This window comes from Hydra vulgaris, chromosome 14 (genome assembly GCF_038396675.1).
Source record: "Hydra vulgaris chromosome 14, alternate assembly HydraT2T_AEP".
In the NCBI taxonomy this organism is placed as follows: Eukaryota; Metazoa; Cnidaria; class Hydrozoa; order Anthoathecata; family Hydridae; genus Hydra; species Hydra vulgaris.
The window spans coordinates 23,650,442-23,669,505 of NC_088933.1; the positions used below are offsets into that span (position 1 = coordinate 23,650,442).

Here is a 19,064-nt window from a genome sequence, read left to right on the forward strand (position 1 = left end):
AAACAATATTTTCGGTCCACAGGGCAATTTTCTCTCGTTATCTCGAACTTTTCAACATTTTTTTTTTCAAAAATGTTTTACTAAAATTTAATTTTTTTAAATTCCAATTTTCGAAAAAAAAATATTTTTAATTCGATTTTTAAATTCGATCTTTTTTAAGAATCGAATTTCTGAAAAGTTTTCCTTTAATATATAATTTATTCTTTTTGTCAAACGCAGCGACATGCCGCTCGTTAAACGAAAACTCACGAACAAATCTATAATAGAAAAATGCAAGGCATTAAAAGACCTAGAGACTGGGATGTCTAACAAAGAGGTTGCCAAAAAGTATGGAGTCCCAAAGAACACATTATCAACCTGGATTAAAAATAAAACCAAGTTATTAACCTCACTGGAAAAAAATGGCACAAAATCTAAACGGAAGAAACTTCGTAGTGGTTATTTCAAAAATGTAGACAAGGCCATATACACGTGATTCGTTGCAAAAAGAAGTCAACAAGTACCAATTGATGGTACTATACTAAAAGAAAAGGCACTAAAATTCGCAGAAGCATTAGGAGAGTTGGATTTTAAAGCATCTGATTGTTGGTTTCATAATTTGAAAAAAAGGTCAGTTAAATTTTGTCAAATCTTGTTCAATTTTAATATAAACAAATAACATGTATCTGTTTATATTTAATTTATTCAGTTTTTTAAACGTGTAATTAAAATTCAATTATTCTGTTCCTATTTTTAGGAACGGTATCAGCTTTAAAATAATCTCAGGCGAAAGTGCCGCCGTGACGAATAATCTGACTGCTTCGTGGAATGAAACTACACTTCCAACATTGCTTTTGAATTACAAGCTTGAAAACATTTTCAATGCCGATGAGTTTGGACTATTTTACCAGTGCCTACCAAGCAAAACATACCATTTATCACGAGAAAAATGTTTTGGGGGAAAAAATAGTAAAGTCAGACTAACAGGCATAGCAGCAGGGAGTGCAACGGGAGAAAAATTACCTATGTTTGTTATTGGAAAATCTAAAAACCCACGGTGTTTTAAGCACATTAAACAACTTCCTTGCACATATAAAAATCAGCTAAAAAGTTGGATGACCGGAGACCTTTTTACAGAATGGGTAATGAAACTTGACTCATTTTTTCGTGCTCAAGACAGGAAAGTAGCACTCCTGGTGGATAACTGTTCTGCCCACCCACACATTGAAGGGCTAAGCAACATCAACCTAATATTTTTCCCCCCTAACACCACATCTGTCCTTCAGCCCATGGATCAAGGCGTAATACGAAGTCTCAAAGCTCATTATCGTCACAAAATTGTGTGTTTGTGTATCAAGGCTGTCGATAATAACGAACCCATGCCAAAAATTTCTATACTTCAAGCAATGAAAGATCTTGTTTCTTCGTGGAATGCTGTGTCGAAGGAGACTGTCATCAACTGCTTTAAAAAAGCTGGTATCAGCAAAACAAACAAGAGTATTGAAGAAGCTGATGATGATCATTCTTTTAAATTTTTGACAGAAGAACTTAACCGTTTGCGAGAGTTAGATCCTCGTGCCGTCCAAGAAGATCTTTCAGCGGAATCTTACATTGGTTTAGATTGCGATGTAGTAACCACCGGTTCACTTGCTACTGATGCTGAAATCATTGCTCAGATTTTAGACCCTAATTTTGATCATTGCTCAGATTTTAGACCCTAATTATATATATATATATATATATATATATATATATATATATATATATATATATATATATATATATATATATATATATATATATATATATATATATATATACAGTTGGAGAAATAAGTATCCGAACAAGAGATTTTTTTATGGAAAATAAACTTTGTCAGGTTATTTCCGGAAAAAAAAACTTTATAAAAATAAAAGAAATGATTATTCTGAAAGAAAATTTTATTACGAATTCAATATGCAAAAAAAAAATATCAATAATATTTAATTGATAAAAAATTAAGATACATTTAAACTATGCAATTTTTTAGCATCAAATAAGTATCAGAACAAAATTTTAAAGATTAAGGCTTAAAGATTAACGTTTCTCCGAGTAATTATTTTTATGACTTTTTAATATCGAGTTGGACCGCCTTTAGCTTTTATGACTTCTGCAAGTCGACATGGCATCGATTCAACTAATTTCTTTGTCGTATCTGAGTCGATATCAGCCCAAGCTTCTTGGAGCATGATTTTTAAATCTTCTTTTCTTTTTAGACATCGTGTGCCACATTTTTTATCCAGAATAGCCCAGAGATGTTCAATTGGATTGAGATCTGGACTTTGCGCAGGCCATTCAAGTAACTCAATTTTCTTTTGGATAAAAAACTCTTTTGCTTTCTTTGACGTATGTTTAAGGTTATTGTCTTGTTGGAAGATAAAGTGTTTTCCTAATCGCAGTTTTTTAGTTGAAGCCATAAGATTTTTATTGAGAATGTAAACATAAACCTCAGAGTCCATAATTCCATCAATAAACTCCAGTTTTCCTGTTCCGCTCCAAGCCATCGATCCCCATACCATAACATTGCCTCCACTAAATTTTATTGTGTCTCGAATACAACTGAGTGTGAATGGTTCCCCTTTTTTTCTCCATACTTTTTGAGCTCCATCGGACTTCACAAGATTAAATTTTGACTCGTCCGTCCACAAAACTTTCCTCCAGAATGATACCGGGATATTTACATATTTTTTAGCAAATGCAAGTCTTCGTTTTCGATGGATTTTTGAAAGGAATGGTTTCTTGCGTGGAACTCTTGCTTTGAATTCACTTTCTTTCAATCGATTTGGAATAGTGCATGAGCTCACTTTTAACCCAAAATCTTTCTCAAGGAGGCTCGACACTTTTGGTGCTGATAAAAAGAGGTTTTTTTGCACCATCTTGACAATTTGTTGATCTATTCTTGATGTTGTTTTACGCTTTGCTCCGAATCTGGGCTGATTTTGCACATATCCAAACATATTATACTTTTTAATCAGATCGCTGATGGTTCCTAATGCTATTCCAGTCGCTTTATTTATCGACCTAAACGTTTTACCTTGCTTGAACAAGTCAATAACCAAATTGCACTGAGCTTGAGACCATTCCTTGATTTTAACTCCCATACTTGATGATATCAATGGTAAATCAAATGAATTTAAAAAAATATCAGTCAATTATTAAAAATTACTCGTTGTAAAACAACAATATTTCTAAAACCATTGGTTTAAAAACTTTTTTTAATAATCAATTTCAAAACTTCGTTTACAAAACAACATGTTCGGATAATTATTTTTCATTGAAGTTTTAACACTCCTTCGGGAATCGTTAAATTTTAGCAACGCAAGTTAATTACCGTTGATTAGTTTTTTGCAACATAAAACCGTAATTAAATTTGCTTTTAGAATAATTATAAAAGTATTTATCAAAAACATATGTTTTTCTGAAATAACCTGACAAAGTTTATTTTTCACAATAAAATGTTTTGCTCGGATACTTATTTCTCTGACTGTATATATATATCCCAGTGGGCACAGGACCTAAATAAGACGTCTTTTGAACGTTCAAAAGACGTCCAAAACGTTCAATAGACGTTTAAAAGACGTCTTTTTTACGTCCTGTGCCCACCGGGATACATATAAATATATATATATATATATATATATATATATATATATATATATATATATATATATATATATATATATATATATATATATATATATATATATATTCAATTTAGAGAAGTAACTATGTAACTGTTTAGAGACAGAGTTCTTCAAGTTTTATTCATCACAAAGTTTGTTATTTGTACACGAAAATTAATAAATTAATCAAAAGTATTAAAAAAAAGTTGATTTCCTTCTGGACAAAACAAGTGCAACTCGACAAAATGTTGACCAAGCTGTATTTTACTATCAATATTTCGTGGCGAATCCTTTATTGTCGATCACAGCCTTGCATCTTCGAGGCATAGATTCGATCAGGTGATCAATAAAACTTTGTGAAATCGCTGCCCAGGCCTTTTGGATTTTTTCAAACAGTTGATCCTCATTACGAACACCTTTACGATTAATTCTGCGATTGACGATCTCCCACAGGTTTTCGATAGGATTGAAATCCGGAGGTTGAGGCGGCCAATCCATCACCGATAGGTGGTTGTCTTGAAACCACTGCTTGACTACTTTTGCAGTGTGTTTCGGATCGTTGTCTTGCTGAAAAAACCATTTTATTTGCATATTCCATTCAGCATGAGGTAACATAACATCTTACAGGATATTTTTATACATGAAAAGGTCCATTATTCCATCGCTTCGATGTATTGGACCTAGACCGTTAGCAGAAAAACACCCCCAGACCATTATTTACCTCCACCATGCTTCACGGTCTTATAGCAGTGACGTGAATCGAGGCGTTTTCCGGCCGGTCGACGTACACGGCAAATGCCACCTCTCCCAATGATGTTGAACTTCAACTCATCACTGAACAGGACAGTTCGCCATTTCTGCACATTCCAGTCAATATGAGATGTAGCAAACAGAAGTCTTTTCGTCCGGTTTTTTAGTGAAATCAGCGGTTTCTTTGCAGGGCGTCGAGAAAACAATCCGGTTTCAACAGCAAGTCGTCTCATTGTTCGGTCCGATACAGGCAGCTCTAATTGCTTTTGTATCTCGACTGATGATATCCAGGTATCTTTTTTGACGGATCTGACGATTATAGAATCCACTCTAGAAGTGGTGGAACGCGGTCTTCGACCTTTGTTATCTGCTGCCAACTTCCCCGTAGAACGATATTTGGAACATAGTCTTGATACGGTCCATTTTTTCACGCGATATTTATCACAAATACATTTTTGTGACATTCCACTTACGTAATCGCCAATAATTTTTTTTCTTAGTTCCAATCCAAGACTGTCTGAAGCCATTTTTGCACTTGAAGTCATAAAAATAATAAAAATAAATAATCACGCTTCTCAAGGCTTACCGTGTTACATTTACCTTGTGATGATACAATAATGGTCTGTGGAACACAACGTCTTGGTTGGATGTGGACTGTATTGATGTAATGAAACACTTGTTGTATTTCACTTCTTGTATTGATGTTCTTCTATAAAACACTTTGATAAAACTCACTTCGATAAACTGTCTTGATAATACTGACTGATTGACTTCCATATACTTACTGAATTACATGTCGATTTACATGTCTCTTATATAGTAAAATGAACCTGTGTGAACCTGTTCTGGGAGATTCTAGATGCTTCTTTTCGATGCTTCTCGAAACTTTTGGATACTTCCTTTAATTATTAAAAAACTCCGTGACGTTGACACGGACCAGACTTAAGAAAATGAAACAAACCAAAAAAGTTGCACTTGTTTTGTCCGCTGCAAAATGTCACTTGTCAACGAAATTCTGCCTGTGTGCTGTCACCTGTCAGCTGATTGCTCATGTCATGGCATGCTATGACTCCAGACTCCTGAACTATATGCTGTGGTAGTATAGTTCGTTTCGTTTTTAAGACATGTAAAATTCAGAACACTTTTTAGCATTGTTCGATGTTGGTTGCAAATTTTTATATATATATATAAACATTTGCAACCAACTGTATATATATATATATATATATATATATATATATATATATATATATATATATATATATATATATATATATATATATATATATATATATATATATATATATATATATATATATATTCATATATATTTATATATATAAATTAGTAAAAACGCATTCAATTTTTTTCTTATATTCTATTATTATAGTCAGGTTTTTTCCATTCACCCTCTGTAATGCCGATGTATTTTTTATCAGGTGCATTCTTAGAGGAAACAACACATTTATATACCACATTTTTTGATAAACAACTTCCACTCATTGGACAATTGTTTTTTGTTTACAATTACAATTTTCTGTAGTTTTTTCATTTAGGATTTTCTTTTTTGTTTAACAAAGCATTATTTTGACCTTTTATAATTCTTTCCATATTTTTTGTGCAACTGTGTCATCAGGAATAACTGTGTGGCTTTTTGCAAATTCAATTGTCTTTTCTAAAATATCTGCAGTTATTGAGGGGTAAAAATCATTAATGTCAAATTGAATAAATGTACAGTCATTTTTATTTTCGATTATGGAGAACCAATTTATAACATCAGTGGTATTTTTCCACTGTGGCAGATTTAATTTATTTCTAAGAATATTATCAATTTTGTCCATTTTAATTTTGCTTATATGTCCAACCTCACTTTTTGAGGGAACCAATAACCTACAAGGAAGTTTGTTTTGAAAATTTGGTTTACGGTCTTTTAGTGTTACGAAGGCTTGGGCAGGGGCAGTTGATTCTTAGCAATACTAAGCGCTTCTAAATTAATTGCGTTTTCCAAATTTTTAAGGGCTTTTTCATAAAAACTAGTAATATTGTCGCGTAAAATTTTTTTATAGTTTTCTGTTGTGAGTTGGTAAATGTTATTTTTTTTATCAGCAAAAACCAAAATATTAGGGTTTGATTTAAATTTTTTTAACATCTAACTTAAATTCTGTTTGAAATTCGTTATTTATAGGGCGAAACTTTATCGTTTTTATTAAATGCAATAGGTCATTTTCAAAATTTTCCAAATCAGATATAAAAGGTGGGGTATTTTTTGTTTTAACCCATAATTATCATTATCTTGGTTGTTATTAAATACATCATCAGTGTTTGTATTCGGTTTTAAGAAAAATGGGTTTTCTGTGTAAATATGGAAACTAATAATTTCACTTACTCGTTGAAAAGTATACCTATACTAGATGAAAAAAGATACCATTTCTTTGATTGAAAAAGTTGAGCATTTCATTAAAAGAATTCGTTGGAAAGCCCATTTTTCTTTTTCAAATTCCATGGAATTTGAAAAAAACCACACAGTTATTCCTGATGACACAATCCGTATAATAAAACATTGTAGAAAAACCTTACTTTATTTTAATAAGGAAACTTGGAAAAAGAAAAACATACATGACTGCTTTGATGTAACAATGGGCAGTTATGACGGAGCAGAAGTTTGTGAATTTGTTGGACAATATATTTTAGATTTGTTAAGTAAAATAATCAATATAAAAGATTTAGGCCTTTATCGCGACGATGGTTTAATAGTAATGCGTAGAAAATCTGGTCCACAGCTCGATAAAATTAGAAAAGATATTATAAAAATTTTTCAAAATATTGGCTTTCAAATCGAAATAAACATAAATTCAAAAATTGTGAATATTCTTGGTGTCACATTTAACCTCTCTGAAAATTCATATAAGCCTTTCAAAAAACCAAACGATGAATTATTGTATATTAATATTAACTCAAATCATCCACCCCAAATTCTAAAACAAATCCCGACTTCAATTAATAACAGATTAAACCAAAACTCCTCTAATGAAAATGTATTCAACTCCTCTAAACGAATATTTGAAGATGCCCTAAAAAAAGTGGTTTTGAAAATTTTGAACTAAAACTTGACCCTGAAAAAAAGAATACAAAAAAACGAAATAGAACTAGAAATGTAATTTGGTTCAACCCCACATATAGCAAAAATGTTTCCGCTAACATAGGAAAAGTGTTTTTAAAATTGGTCGATAAGCATTTCCCGCCCTCTAATAAATTACATAAAATTTTTAATCGAAATACAATTAAAGTTAGCCACAGTTGCACAAAAAATATGGAAAGAATTATAAAAGGTCAAAATAATGCTTTGTTAAACAAAAAAGAAATCCTAAATGAAAAAACTACAGAAAATTGTAACTGTAAACAAAAAAAAATTGTCCAATGAGTGGAAGTTGTTTATCAAAAAATGTGGTATATAAATGTGTTGTTTCCTCTAAGAATGCACCTGATAAAAAATACATCGGCATTACAGAGGGTGAATGGAAAAAACGTTTTGCCAATCATGAGCAATCTTTCAAAAATAAAAAGTATTCAAAAGATACCATGCTGTCAAAATATATATGGGAATTAAAAGAAAAAAATATTGATGATTTTAAACTGAATTGGTCCGTCCTTAAAACAGCGCCTGCATGTAACAATATTTCCAAAAAAATGCATACAATGCCTTCAAGAAAAATTTGAAATAATTACACATGCAAATCAAGAATGCTTATTAAACAAAAAATCGGAATTAATTTCTAAATGTAGGCACGAAAATAAGTTTCTCCTAAAAAACTATAAAATCAAATGAATTCAAATAAATTTTTACATTAAATACTCTTTTTTTTAAAAAACATTTAAAAAAAGCATAAGTAATCATTTCAAAAGAACTTTTTTTATAATAGTGTTAGCAAATTCCACAAGTGTGTGAAAATTTACAGTAGTTAAGACATTTGCGACTTCCTGTAATTTAATTTTTGTATATATTGAAGTTTTATTAATTTGATCATTCATTTCTGATGAATCTTTGTTGATAAAACACAGTGTAAAATGATGGGAGACCTCCGTATTTCGGACTATTTTCCAAACGAGTTTTTCTGGATTTGCTCTTAGACATTTTTCTATGAATTATTTTGCTATTTCTAAATTATAATTTAAAGATCATCTAAAAATAACAAAGAACGTGTAATGCGCATGCCCACTTTAAAAAATGGCAGTTTTCCTCGAAAATAGGTTGTCTTAATAAATGTACATTTTTGTAAAGCAACCATTTTCCGTGCATTATTAACAAGTACATATTATACATTTTTTGATAATCTATTTAATCCAGGGTTACTATAGTTCTGATTCCAAAATCACTTCACCCTATTATCTCAAAGACCATTTTTTGCGTGATAATTTCTAGTATGAATCGCCTGATTCATACTAGCTATTATCATGCAAATATTGTAAAACAAAAGAAAACCATTTATATTTAAATATGGTTTTTTTTAAAAAAAAAAAGATTACAACAATTTGAAATTGGTGTAAAAACTGGAGGAAAAAAGCCCTACATGTTTTTATTTTTTAAATATTGTTTTTTTATTGTGAGATTGTATTGAAAATATATAAAAATGAAAAATCGTGCTGTGCGGCCGTGGCGCAGTGGTTAGAGCGCTTGCTTTATAAGCAGGAGATCCAGGCTCGAAACCATCTCTGGACATATTTTCGCGTCGCGCAAAGTAAAGAGGCGTGAACTTCCTGGATAAATGCACTTCCGCGGTGCTCTATGACAAGACCATTAGGACTTCTTGGGGCAAAAAAAACCTAACAAAAAAAAAATAGTTAAAATGTTTAAAAATGATCAATTTAAAAATTCATTACAATCTAGAGAGTTATGTCTATAAAAATAATATTACAAGCATTATCTTAATAAATTTTTGCACATCAGTTACTTAGTGGACCATTATTGGCAGCCGCTATAAATGGCAAGTTGATAACTTTCCAACATATTAATAGTGGCTAGTCATCGGCTAGCCACTATTGGCGGCTGCCACTAATAGTCCACCAAGTAAACGATGAGCAAAACTACAATAGCCCCCTCAAAATGTCTATAAGGATCCACCGAAATTCAGCTTTTGAATATTTGCTGGGTAGTTAATTGTTTAAGTGAAAGAAACTAATAAGTACTAAATACCAAAACTAGTTTGCATACATTGCACAAAATCTTCTTAAGGTTAAAAAGTTCTACCCTATTCTTTAAGCTAAGAAACTCTAAGTCTCTGATAGATTTTGAGTTAAAAACTGCAATCATTAATAAAATTCAGCACTATTTCATTTTGATTGAAAGTATAAATTTACCTTTAAATCTACATAGTCTTATTATTCCATATCGTTGGGGATAATTCAAATCTGCATAACTAGTATTGGATAATACAACATATCTGACAAATGTACCCAATTTATATTGAGCATATAAATTTATAATTTTAACACCTACATTAAAAAGAAAATGAATAAAAGTCACTATGCCAAAATGAGCCCAAAATTTGTTAAAATAAAGTTATAACCTTCTTCTGTAAAACTATCTGTAGTGCAAATACCCTACCTAAAGTAGATTCGCAGATTTGCACTGTTCCCGACGATATTGCACTTATATCGCTTTCCGTTAGCGTGCTATTATTGTACAAAATGCGCAAGGTAAAAACTACCAGTTGAAATCTGTTTTAAGCACTGGTATTTTTTTTGGAAAGTATCGGTGTTTCATTGTTGTAATATTGGTGTTTTTATAATAGAAAGTTGTAAAAATTAAATTAATTTGTGGTCAATTCAAAGTATGATTTTTATATTTCTATACACAATTAAAAATAAATTATATAAAACTTACTTTTAAATATTAGTCAAACCAAACATAATCCTTTCAGCCAAAATATTAGACACAACAAGTTTTAACCAGTCGAAGTACAAGAATCAATTCTTACAGGTAGATAAAATAACTTACAAAAATATCAAGAAAAAGCATTCTATTTTGATTGGAGGAGCCAGAAGTCTAAGAAGAATTATACAATTAATGCCACGAGCAAGTGTCAAGTGAAGGCTGAAAACCATTAATAAATGAGCATAAAACTTGTTTGATCAAGAAAAAAGTTATTTCTTCCTTAGAAATAGTAGCATTGGTATTAAGAGAAGATTTTGCTTTAAGTGCGTTTGAATTAACTATATACAAAAGAAACTAAATTCAATTGGTTTATATAAATTTAGAGCAAAAAACTGTCAATGATTAGCTACGCAAAACATAAAAAACAGCTTTATTTTGCTAAATTATTTCTTAACAAGAAAATTTTTGTTTGGGACTTATTATTTTACGACCTGATGAGTCAAAAAAAATTTTCTACATATATATATATATATATATATATATATATATATATATATATATATATATATATATATATATATATATATATATCAATCAATCAATCAAACAATCAAATTTAATGACAGACTCAAGGCCCAATATAATAAATATACAATGGGTAAAATAAAGTGGATTTGAATAAAACAAAGACTAACGCATTTGAATATAAACAAAACTTAAGAAAAAAACAATAATAAGTAAAGATAAGAAATTAAAGTGTTATAAATATAACTCAGCTCTCCATTTAAACATCAGTGGAGACTGCAAGAACCTGTCTGAGTTAACAAAAGCTTTTATGACGATTTTCTCACTATTCTGCAGCAGTAACAGTAAGGAGTATTGTTGCTTGCGAATAACAACATTAAGTGAATGGGCACCATCTTTCACAAATAATTCACTAGCACTGTTCCATTGTGGCTTGTCTAATATCCAGTGAAGTGCATTATTATATGCAACACATAGGCGATGAAATGAGTCTTTTCTCCAAAGATACTACAGCTGACATCCATAGATTGGGCTGCAAAAGGCATTAAATAACATGATATTCGTTTGTATTTGTGTAGAGCTGAACTTTCTACGGATGAGGTTAGCTTTAGCATACATAGAGCGCACGTGTTTTAAAATATCTTTGTCATCCTGCATATCATTTGAGATCAAGTGACCCAGGTATTTATATTGACTAGTGTATGTGAGAACCATGCCAGATAATGTGAAACGAGGGCTATTTATAAGGGGTTTATAAATTTCAAAAAACATTGTTTGAGACTTAATATTGTTATAAACTATATCATGTTTTACAGCATAACTGAAGCATAAGTCAAGTAAGATCTGGAGACCTTTGGCTGAGGGTGCACACAGGACAATATCATCAGCATAAAGAAGATGGTTAACAAAAGAAGGACCCAAGCAACAGCCTACGGTAGTGTTATTGAGTAAAACACTAAGATCGTTAATATATATATATTAAATAGAAGAGGAAACAGTACACCTCCTTGTCGCACTCCATTACTGATATTAATTATTTTGGTTAATATTCCTTCCCAAAGGATCTGAGCTGTTTGACCAACATACCAGAAAATGAGTAAGCGTAAAGTTACACGAGAGATAATTTTAGATTCGTAATAGTGTATCAAAGCGAACTCTATCAAAGGCTTTACTAATGTCAATAAATGTCACATGCATATTTGAGCCATGTGAAAGATAAAAATTTTAAATATCTTTTAAAATAAGAACTGGCATAAAAGTGTTATGGTTTTTCTTAAATCCAAATTGGTTGGGAGTCCCAGTGAAAGTTTCATTAATGCGTGAGACAAAAATATATTTCAAAATCTTGGAGAAAATTGTCACCAAAGCAATTGGACGATAGTTAGGAGAATCGGAGATGTCACCATTCTTATCTTTAACCACAGGAGAAATAACAGAGTGTGAAGCACCAATAGGCATGTATCCATAGCAAAGCATGGAGGAAAAACACAAAGACAAAATATTAAAGTAATTTGGGCTAGCATAGAGATAATGCTCCAACTGAAGTCCAAAATGGTCAGCTGCTTTTCCACAAGACATATGATTTAAGATAGATTGGACTTCAGCAGGAGTGATAAGATAGGCATCATCTTTAAGAAGATTACAGAGTTTAACTATAAAGTTGTCATTTATATTGCATGCTGGCTTGACTGAGTTGAACAGGGTGGAATTGTTATTATACCACATGTGGCATACATTATCAGGACCTTAGGCAGAGTCAATAGAAGGTGGAAGACTACAATTATCTCTGCGAATACAATTCACGATAGACCAGAAACTGGTATACTGGTATAAACTGTATATATATATATATATATATATATATATATATATATATATATATATATATATATATATATATATATATATATATATATATATATATATATATATATATATATATATTTATATATATATATATATATATATATATATATATATACATATAAACATGTATATATACCATTTTAGTTAATCCATACCTTGGCATTCCTCTGCATAGCATTATATATATATATATATATATATATATATATATATATATATATATATATATATATATATATATATATATATATATATATATATATATATATATATATAAATATATATATATATATATATATATATACATGTATGCATGCTATGTAGAGGAATGTCAAGGTATGGATTGACTAAATTGGTTGTTGTGCCAGAAAAGCAGACAGTTACCACCAATAACTATTTCAATCATATTTTACCTTAGTGCGTTGAGACTACTACAAGAAACCATAAGTTGAAAATGCTGATGAGAGAAAAAGGTTTTTCAATTCCAATGTTTTAACAACATGGCGCGCCAGAACACACAGCGAAAGTGTTTCAGCAATAAAAGGTGTGTGGAAGCCTTTCCAATGATGATTCCAAAAGATTTGCTGCCTGGGAACAGCTCAGATGTTAACTTAAATGAACATTTATGAAACATTTTCCAAAAAGTGTGTTTAAGGATCCTAAGCCAAAAAACAAAATTAAATTTTGTAATTTTCTATAACATAGTTTATATTTTGATTAAAAAAGCGTGTATATTTCAAGTAAAAAAATGTAAGACGATTTCAGGACTAAAGAAAAATAAGGGTGGACGAAACTTACGGGCATCCTGTACTTTTCAGGGATAAAAAAAATGCCAAGTAAACACTGAATTGATCGGCTTTTCAACCTTGCTGTGTGAGAACTTGGCAATTTTATTAAATCCAGTTTGGGTAAAATATTGGCATCCAACTATTGCCTTAAGATAATGTATAACCTAGAAAAATAATCAATAAAATACATTTATAATGCATAAATATCATTAAAAAGAACATTTTTATGAAAAAAGATTAGTCAATAGCTTATAATCATCTCTTTACGTTTTTACTGTAGAAGAACGTGGTGTTTTATGCAATGAATCTAAATCAATCAAACTAAATCAATGAAAATGACCAACTAAATATGCTTTTGAAAATAGTGTTAAATTGTAATACTCAATATTATTATCTATCAATGAATCTAAATTGATGAAAATTTACCGAGCATCCGATAGCATTTCTCATTTTAATTTCAAATATGCAACTCATTTTTAACCATCACGTCAGGTTGAAAAGATATTTGGGTCCAAATCTTTAGCATTTGGGGTACAATCCCTAATTTTGTCAAACCCAAATATCATTACAACTTGACGTGATGGTGAAAAATGAGTTGTAAATTCAAAATCAAAATGAGAAATGCTATAGGAATGTTGCTCTGCAACAGAAAAAGTTTTTTTTTGTTAACCTGTGTTATTCATTAACTGATACGCATTTAAAAACTAATAATATATTTTTTACTAATCTGCACTGACAGAACAGGTGTCACAAATAACAATATATATTTTACAAGCAACATAAACTCTTTAACAATGTATCCTATACTACAGCTGCTAGATTTTTGGAGGTCACATTTTTTTTTTTTTTTTTGCCGTTAAATAATACATACAGTTTCGAAGCACATTAATAAAAATAAATATTGGCAGGGCAAGAAGAAGACTAATTTAGCCCTATTCTCACGTATTTACAAAAACCGTAATATTTAAATATCTATAGTTAACAAACTATTTATAAAAAAAAAATAAAAGTAAAAAAGCAAAATAGATAACAATTCCTTATCATTTAAAGAAAAACTTAAAGAATAAAACTTTAAGGAAAGAGTAAGATCATTTTTTCAGAATAAGAAAAAATAAATAAGATATTATCATTTATTTAAGAATTAAAAATTTAAAGTAAGATTTAAAAATAAAAAGTAAATAAATTAATATACACTATAGAAATAACAAAAATAAATTAGTCAACTTCATAGAAATAACGTAAATAAATTATCAAACGTCATAGAGGTAATACCATAATTAAGATAATAAAAAAAAATAAAAAATGTTGATACACTCAGTGACATAATTTTGTATTAATTATTTTATGTATTTGAGTTTTAATTAAAAAAAACATTTAAAATCGGATATATTAAAATCCATAAGTAAGAATGCTTGTTTTGATTCATTTTTAAACTGCTCTATACTAGTTTTATGTGTATTTACAATTTTGGGAAACATTTTCCACAAGTAGGGTCCACGATAAAGAACTGAATATGAAGTTAGTTTTGAATTATATTTTGGGACAACAAAGTTGTTACTTGAAAATTTTGTTGGATATTTATGAACTATTTTGTCAAAATAGGATTGAAATATTTTAAGAGATAATCCTAAATTTGTTTTATACATGAACATTAAAACTTGGTGTAAGTTGATTTTATATATATTTAATGCTCCAAGTATACGCAGAAGAGGCTCACAAGGTAGTGTTCTATTAGCTCCAAAAATTATTCTGCACGCGTGTTTTTGTTTACAGTACAATTTTTTTAATTTAGTATGGTTTGTACTTGCCCATGCAATATTGCAGTAAGTTAAATAACAATGAATAAAAGAGAAATATAAACTTTTCAAAGAACTACTGCTTAAAAATGGTTTAGCCCTATATATCATTGCTAAATTTTTTGATATTTTATTTTCAATACTTTTTATATGTAAACTCCAACGTAAATGTTCGTCTAAGATTACGCCTAGAAAGTTTACTGAGTTTTCTCTTTTAATGTTAGTGTTATTGATTATTAGATTAGGCAATTTGATGGGAATATTTTTTGATTTATTAACTTTGTGGAACAAAATAAATTTGGTTTTATCCACATTTAGAGAAAGTTTATTACTTTTGAACCACTCATTAACTTTCAATAATTGTTCGTTTGTTGTTTCAAATAGTGTATTAATATCACTGTGGGAGTAAAAAAGATTGGAGTCATCTGCAAAAAGAATACAATTTAATGGGTCTGTTGCTAAATTTAAATCATTAATATACACTAGGAACAACAGTGGTCCTAAAATAGAGCCCTGGGGAACCCCACAAGTTACGGCAGTCGGAAATGTTTGTTTTTGTTCATAAACTATAAATTGTTTTCTATCGGCCAAATAACTTTTGAACCAAAGTAAGTTGTTATTTTTTACACCATAGTGTTCAAGTTTTTTTATTAGTATATTATGATTAACGGTATCGAAAGCTTTTGACAGATCAATGAAAACTCCTAAGGTAAAGTAGTTACTACTGAATGCACTTGTATTTGATATTTGATTTACTAGTTCAATCACTGCATGCTCCGTTGAATTTTTTTTTTTGAAACCAAATTGTTTTGAATACAGCATGTCGTTTTCTGATAAGTGATTAAAAAGTCTATTGTACATTATTCTCTCAAGTAATTTTGAAAAACAAGGTAAAATAGATATTGGCCTATAATTAGAAATATTTGAGTCATCTCCGGACTTAAATATCGGCGTGATTCGTGCAATTTTTAGCTTTTCAGGGACGATACCTGTCTTAAGTGAAAGATTAAATATGTGAAATAACGAGGGTTCTTTTATATTATATACTGATTTTACAACATTAACGTTAATTTTATCAAATCCAGCACTTTTGTTAGTTTTAAGGCAAAAAAAGGCGGTTTGCAATTCAATTAGTTTTAAATTAGGTTCATCCATGACTTCATCGTAACTTTTTAAATAAGATTCAAATGGTGTTGAATTCATAGGAATTTTTAATGCCAAATTCGGACCAGTATTAGTAAAGAAGCTGTTTAGTTTCTGATCAATAATTGATTTATCATAAATTGTGTTTTTATCAATTGTTATTTTTTTTGGCAGAATGTTTCTCGCATAAATATTTTTTCCTATTATTTCTTTAATTACACTCCATGTTTTTTTAGTGTTTCCGGTGGCTTTGCTTAATAGCTTTGCATAATAAAGCTTTTTTGAGTTCCTTTTTGTTTTTTCAAATATATTTTTATAATTTTTATATGTCATTTCGTTTTTATAAGTTTTTTTTTTCAAGTACTTATCATATAACTTTTGTTTTCTTTTTGAAGATTTTAGTAACCCGTTAGACATCCATGGAGTTAAAACAGTTTTGGTTTTTACAGTTTTTTTTTTTTCAGGAAATGCTTTATCATATTGCTTGCAGAATTGATTTAAAAATAGATCATATGCGTTGTTAACGTCATGTGACTGCAATACCAAATTCCAATCAACGTTGTCTTTTAAAAGATTTTAAAAATTTTTTACCGAGTTTTCATTGATCTGTCGCCTAAATATAATGGATTGAGAAAGAATACTGTTAAATAATATATTTTTAGTAACTAGAAATGTTGTAACTAGAAACATTTGTATGTAGTGTTTTATGGTCAATGTAACAAAGTAGAAACGGCGTTGAGATGTTCGAGGCCTTAGGCAAATATGAAAACGATAGGTCTTTTCTACATACGTTTATACTACATCTACGTTGAAACAACACATAATAGTGTATACAAACAAGATATTTTTTATTAAGATAAAATGGCGCATGCCAAGGAATAACGAAGCTCAGAGTGAATAAACTTATTAAAAAAAACTTATTACAATAAAGTAAAACTGAAATACTATTTATAAAATAAAATGCAAGTAAAAATAGTTCACAACTTTTTTTTTCAGCTTTCACAGATAGGCGAATTTTCAAGTAAGTCTGGGACAAAAACACGAAATTTCAAGTAAATCTGAATAGTACAAGGCTCGATTGATTTTTTTTTCAATAGAAGTTATTGCTAAACCAGAGAAGCGAGCTTCAACTTAGAAAATGATTTTCTGAGTTTGCTACGGAATTTAGTAAAACAGTAAATTAATTTGCAGTGGATATATTATCATGGAAATAACATATAGAGTGACTCATAAATGAGCCCTTAGCTCATTTGTGAGTAAATACTGGTATTGTTCATAGCACAACCGTTGTTTGTGCTATGAACGTGACTGGAAAGTCACGAAAGTCACGTGACTGGAAATTTTATTCCGTAAATGATGATTATTAAGAGAAAACGAATGAAATTAGAGCTCATTGATCATTCTCACACTGGAACAAATAAAGGATGCTCTAAAAATAGCTGGATTAAAACTGATAGAATCATAGATTATATGTACACAATAGCTTCTTTAGAAAAATAAATTCTTTTAATTTTGGGTGGGCACAAAACACATACAAAAAATATTAATTTGTTAGATTTTGCAAAGGAAAATGGAATAGTTGTTATAACCTTACCAACTCATCTTTTTCATGAGTTGCAGTCGTTCAATCGAAAGTTTTTCAAACCGCTTAAAACAACTTTATAATATAGAATGTTGATCGTGGTTGCGAAAGCATCTTGGACGAAAAATAATAGTCAACTTGGAGGTTTATTCTTAAAAGCCTATCACAATTTTTGTAGAAATTATCTGTTCTTGCTTTTGTACATCTGCAATATGTCCTTTGTGTTAGGATATAATTCTAGATATTGAGTTTAATGATGACAAAAGATCTAATGCCACCTTAGGAGCCATCCACAAAGGGCTTCATGTTTATAGCGGGAGAGGGGCTTAAGATAAAAAGGACAAAAAAGGACAAAAAGAGAGAGGGGGGTTATCGGAAAAGGACGTCATGTTAAGTTTTTTTATTTTATTTTTAATAACATGGAAAGCTATGTAGACATTTGTTTTTATGAAGTCGAAAGTATATATATATATAGCAAGACTTAAGGAATTAATGAATTAATTATCTGCATTGCAACTTTAAGGTTTTAAAGGTATTTAAGGTAGGACAGTGGATCTTTTTTTGCAGAAACAGAATTTTTATTTTGCTGGAAAGATATATCCTTTGATCTTTTCAGGTCTGATTATTGATTCAGCGGTGGTTGAGTATCTCAATTCAGGAATGGTTAGCCTCTCATGTGCGCACCAGCCAATATTTAACGCAAGTTGTGAAATTTGAAAATCCAGGATGCTGTTCTTTGAAAAGGAGCTCTTATTTCCATGTTATTCCCGGTTGGTTTCTGCCTCCACCTATTCTAATCTGCTAGGCAGATGATGGCTTGAAAACTTTAGCCGTTTCAGACATCACCAGCAAGAATAGTTTTCCTTCTGTATTTTTCTTATCGCCTCCAATATTCAGAGTACCACTCCTCGATCATTGAAATTATTCAAACTTCTTCATTACGATCTTTTTTGTCCCTATGAGCAACCAAGTTTATCTCGGAGAATCTGTAAGAATTGTAACTTGTACTTTGCCTCCCAAGTCATAATAAAAAAGCATGTTAGCATTACTCCTTCCATTTTTATTTACCAAATAGCTGTTTGCGTTAGAATACGAAATACC

At 30.1% G+C, this 19,064-nt stretch overlaps 1 protein-coding gene across 1 annotated transcript; it reads left to right on the forward strand.

The window, feature by feature from the left end:
* Nucleotides 1-223: 223 nt before the first annotated feature.
* LOC136090985 (tigger transposable element-derived protein 4-like) lies at nucleotides 224-1,700 on the forward strand. The gene is made up of 2 exons (XM_065817967.1): nucleotides 224-471; nucleotides 737-1,700. The coding sequence occupies exons 1-2, from the start codon at nucleotides 224-226 to the stop codon at nucleotides 1,698-1,700; spliced, it is 1,212 nt and encodes a 403-aa protein (XP_065674039.1).
* The last annotated feature ends 17,364 nt before the right edge of the window (nucleotides 1,701-19,064 follow it).

Bases quoted from the DNA above. Each gene is read 5' to 3' on its own strand.
- LOC136090985 (XM_065817967.1), top strand. From the start codon at position 224: ATGCCGCTCGTTAAACGAAAACTCACGAACAAATCTATAATAGAAAAA. The intron at 472-736 runs GTGATTCGTTGC...TCCTATTTTTAG, and splicing joins GTAGACAAGGCCATATACAC to GAACGGTATCAGCTTTAAAA.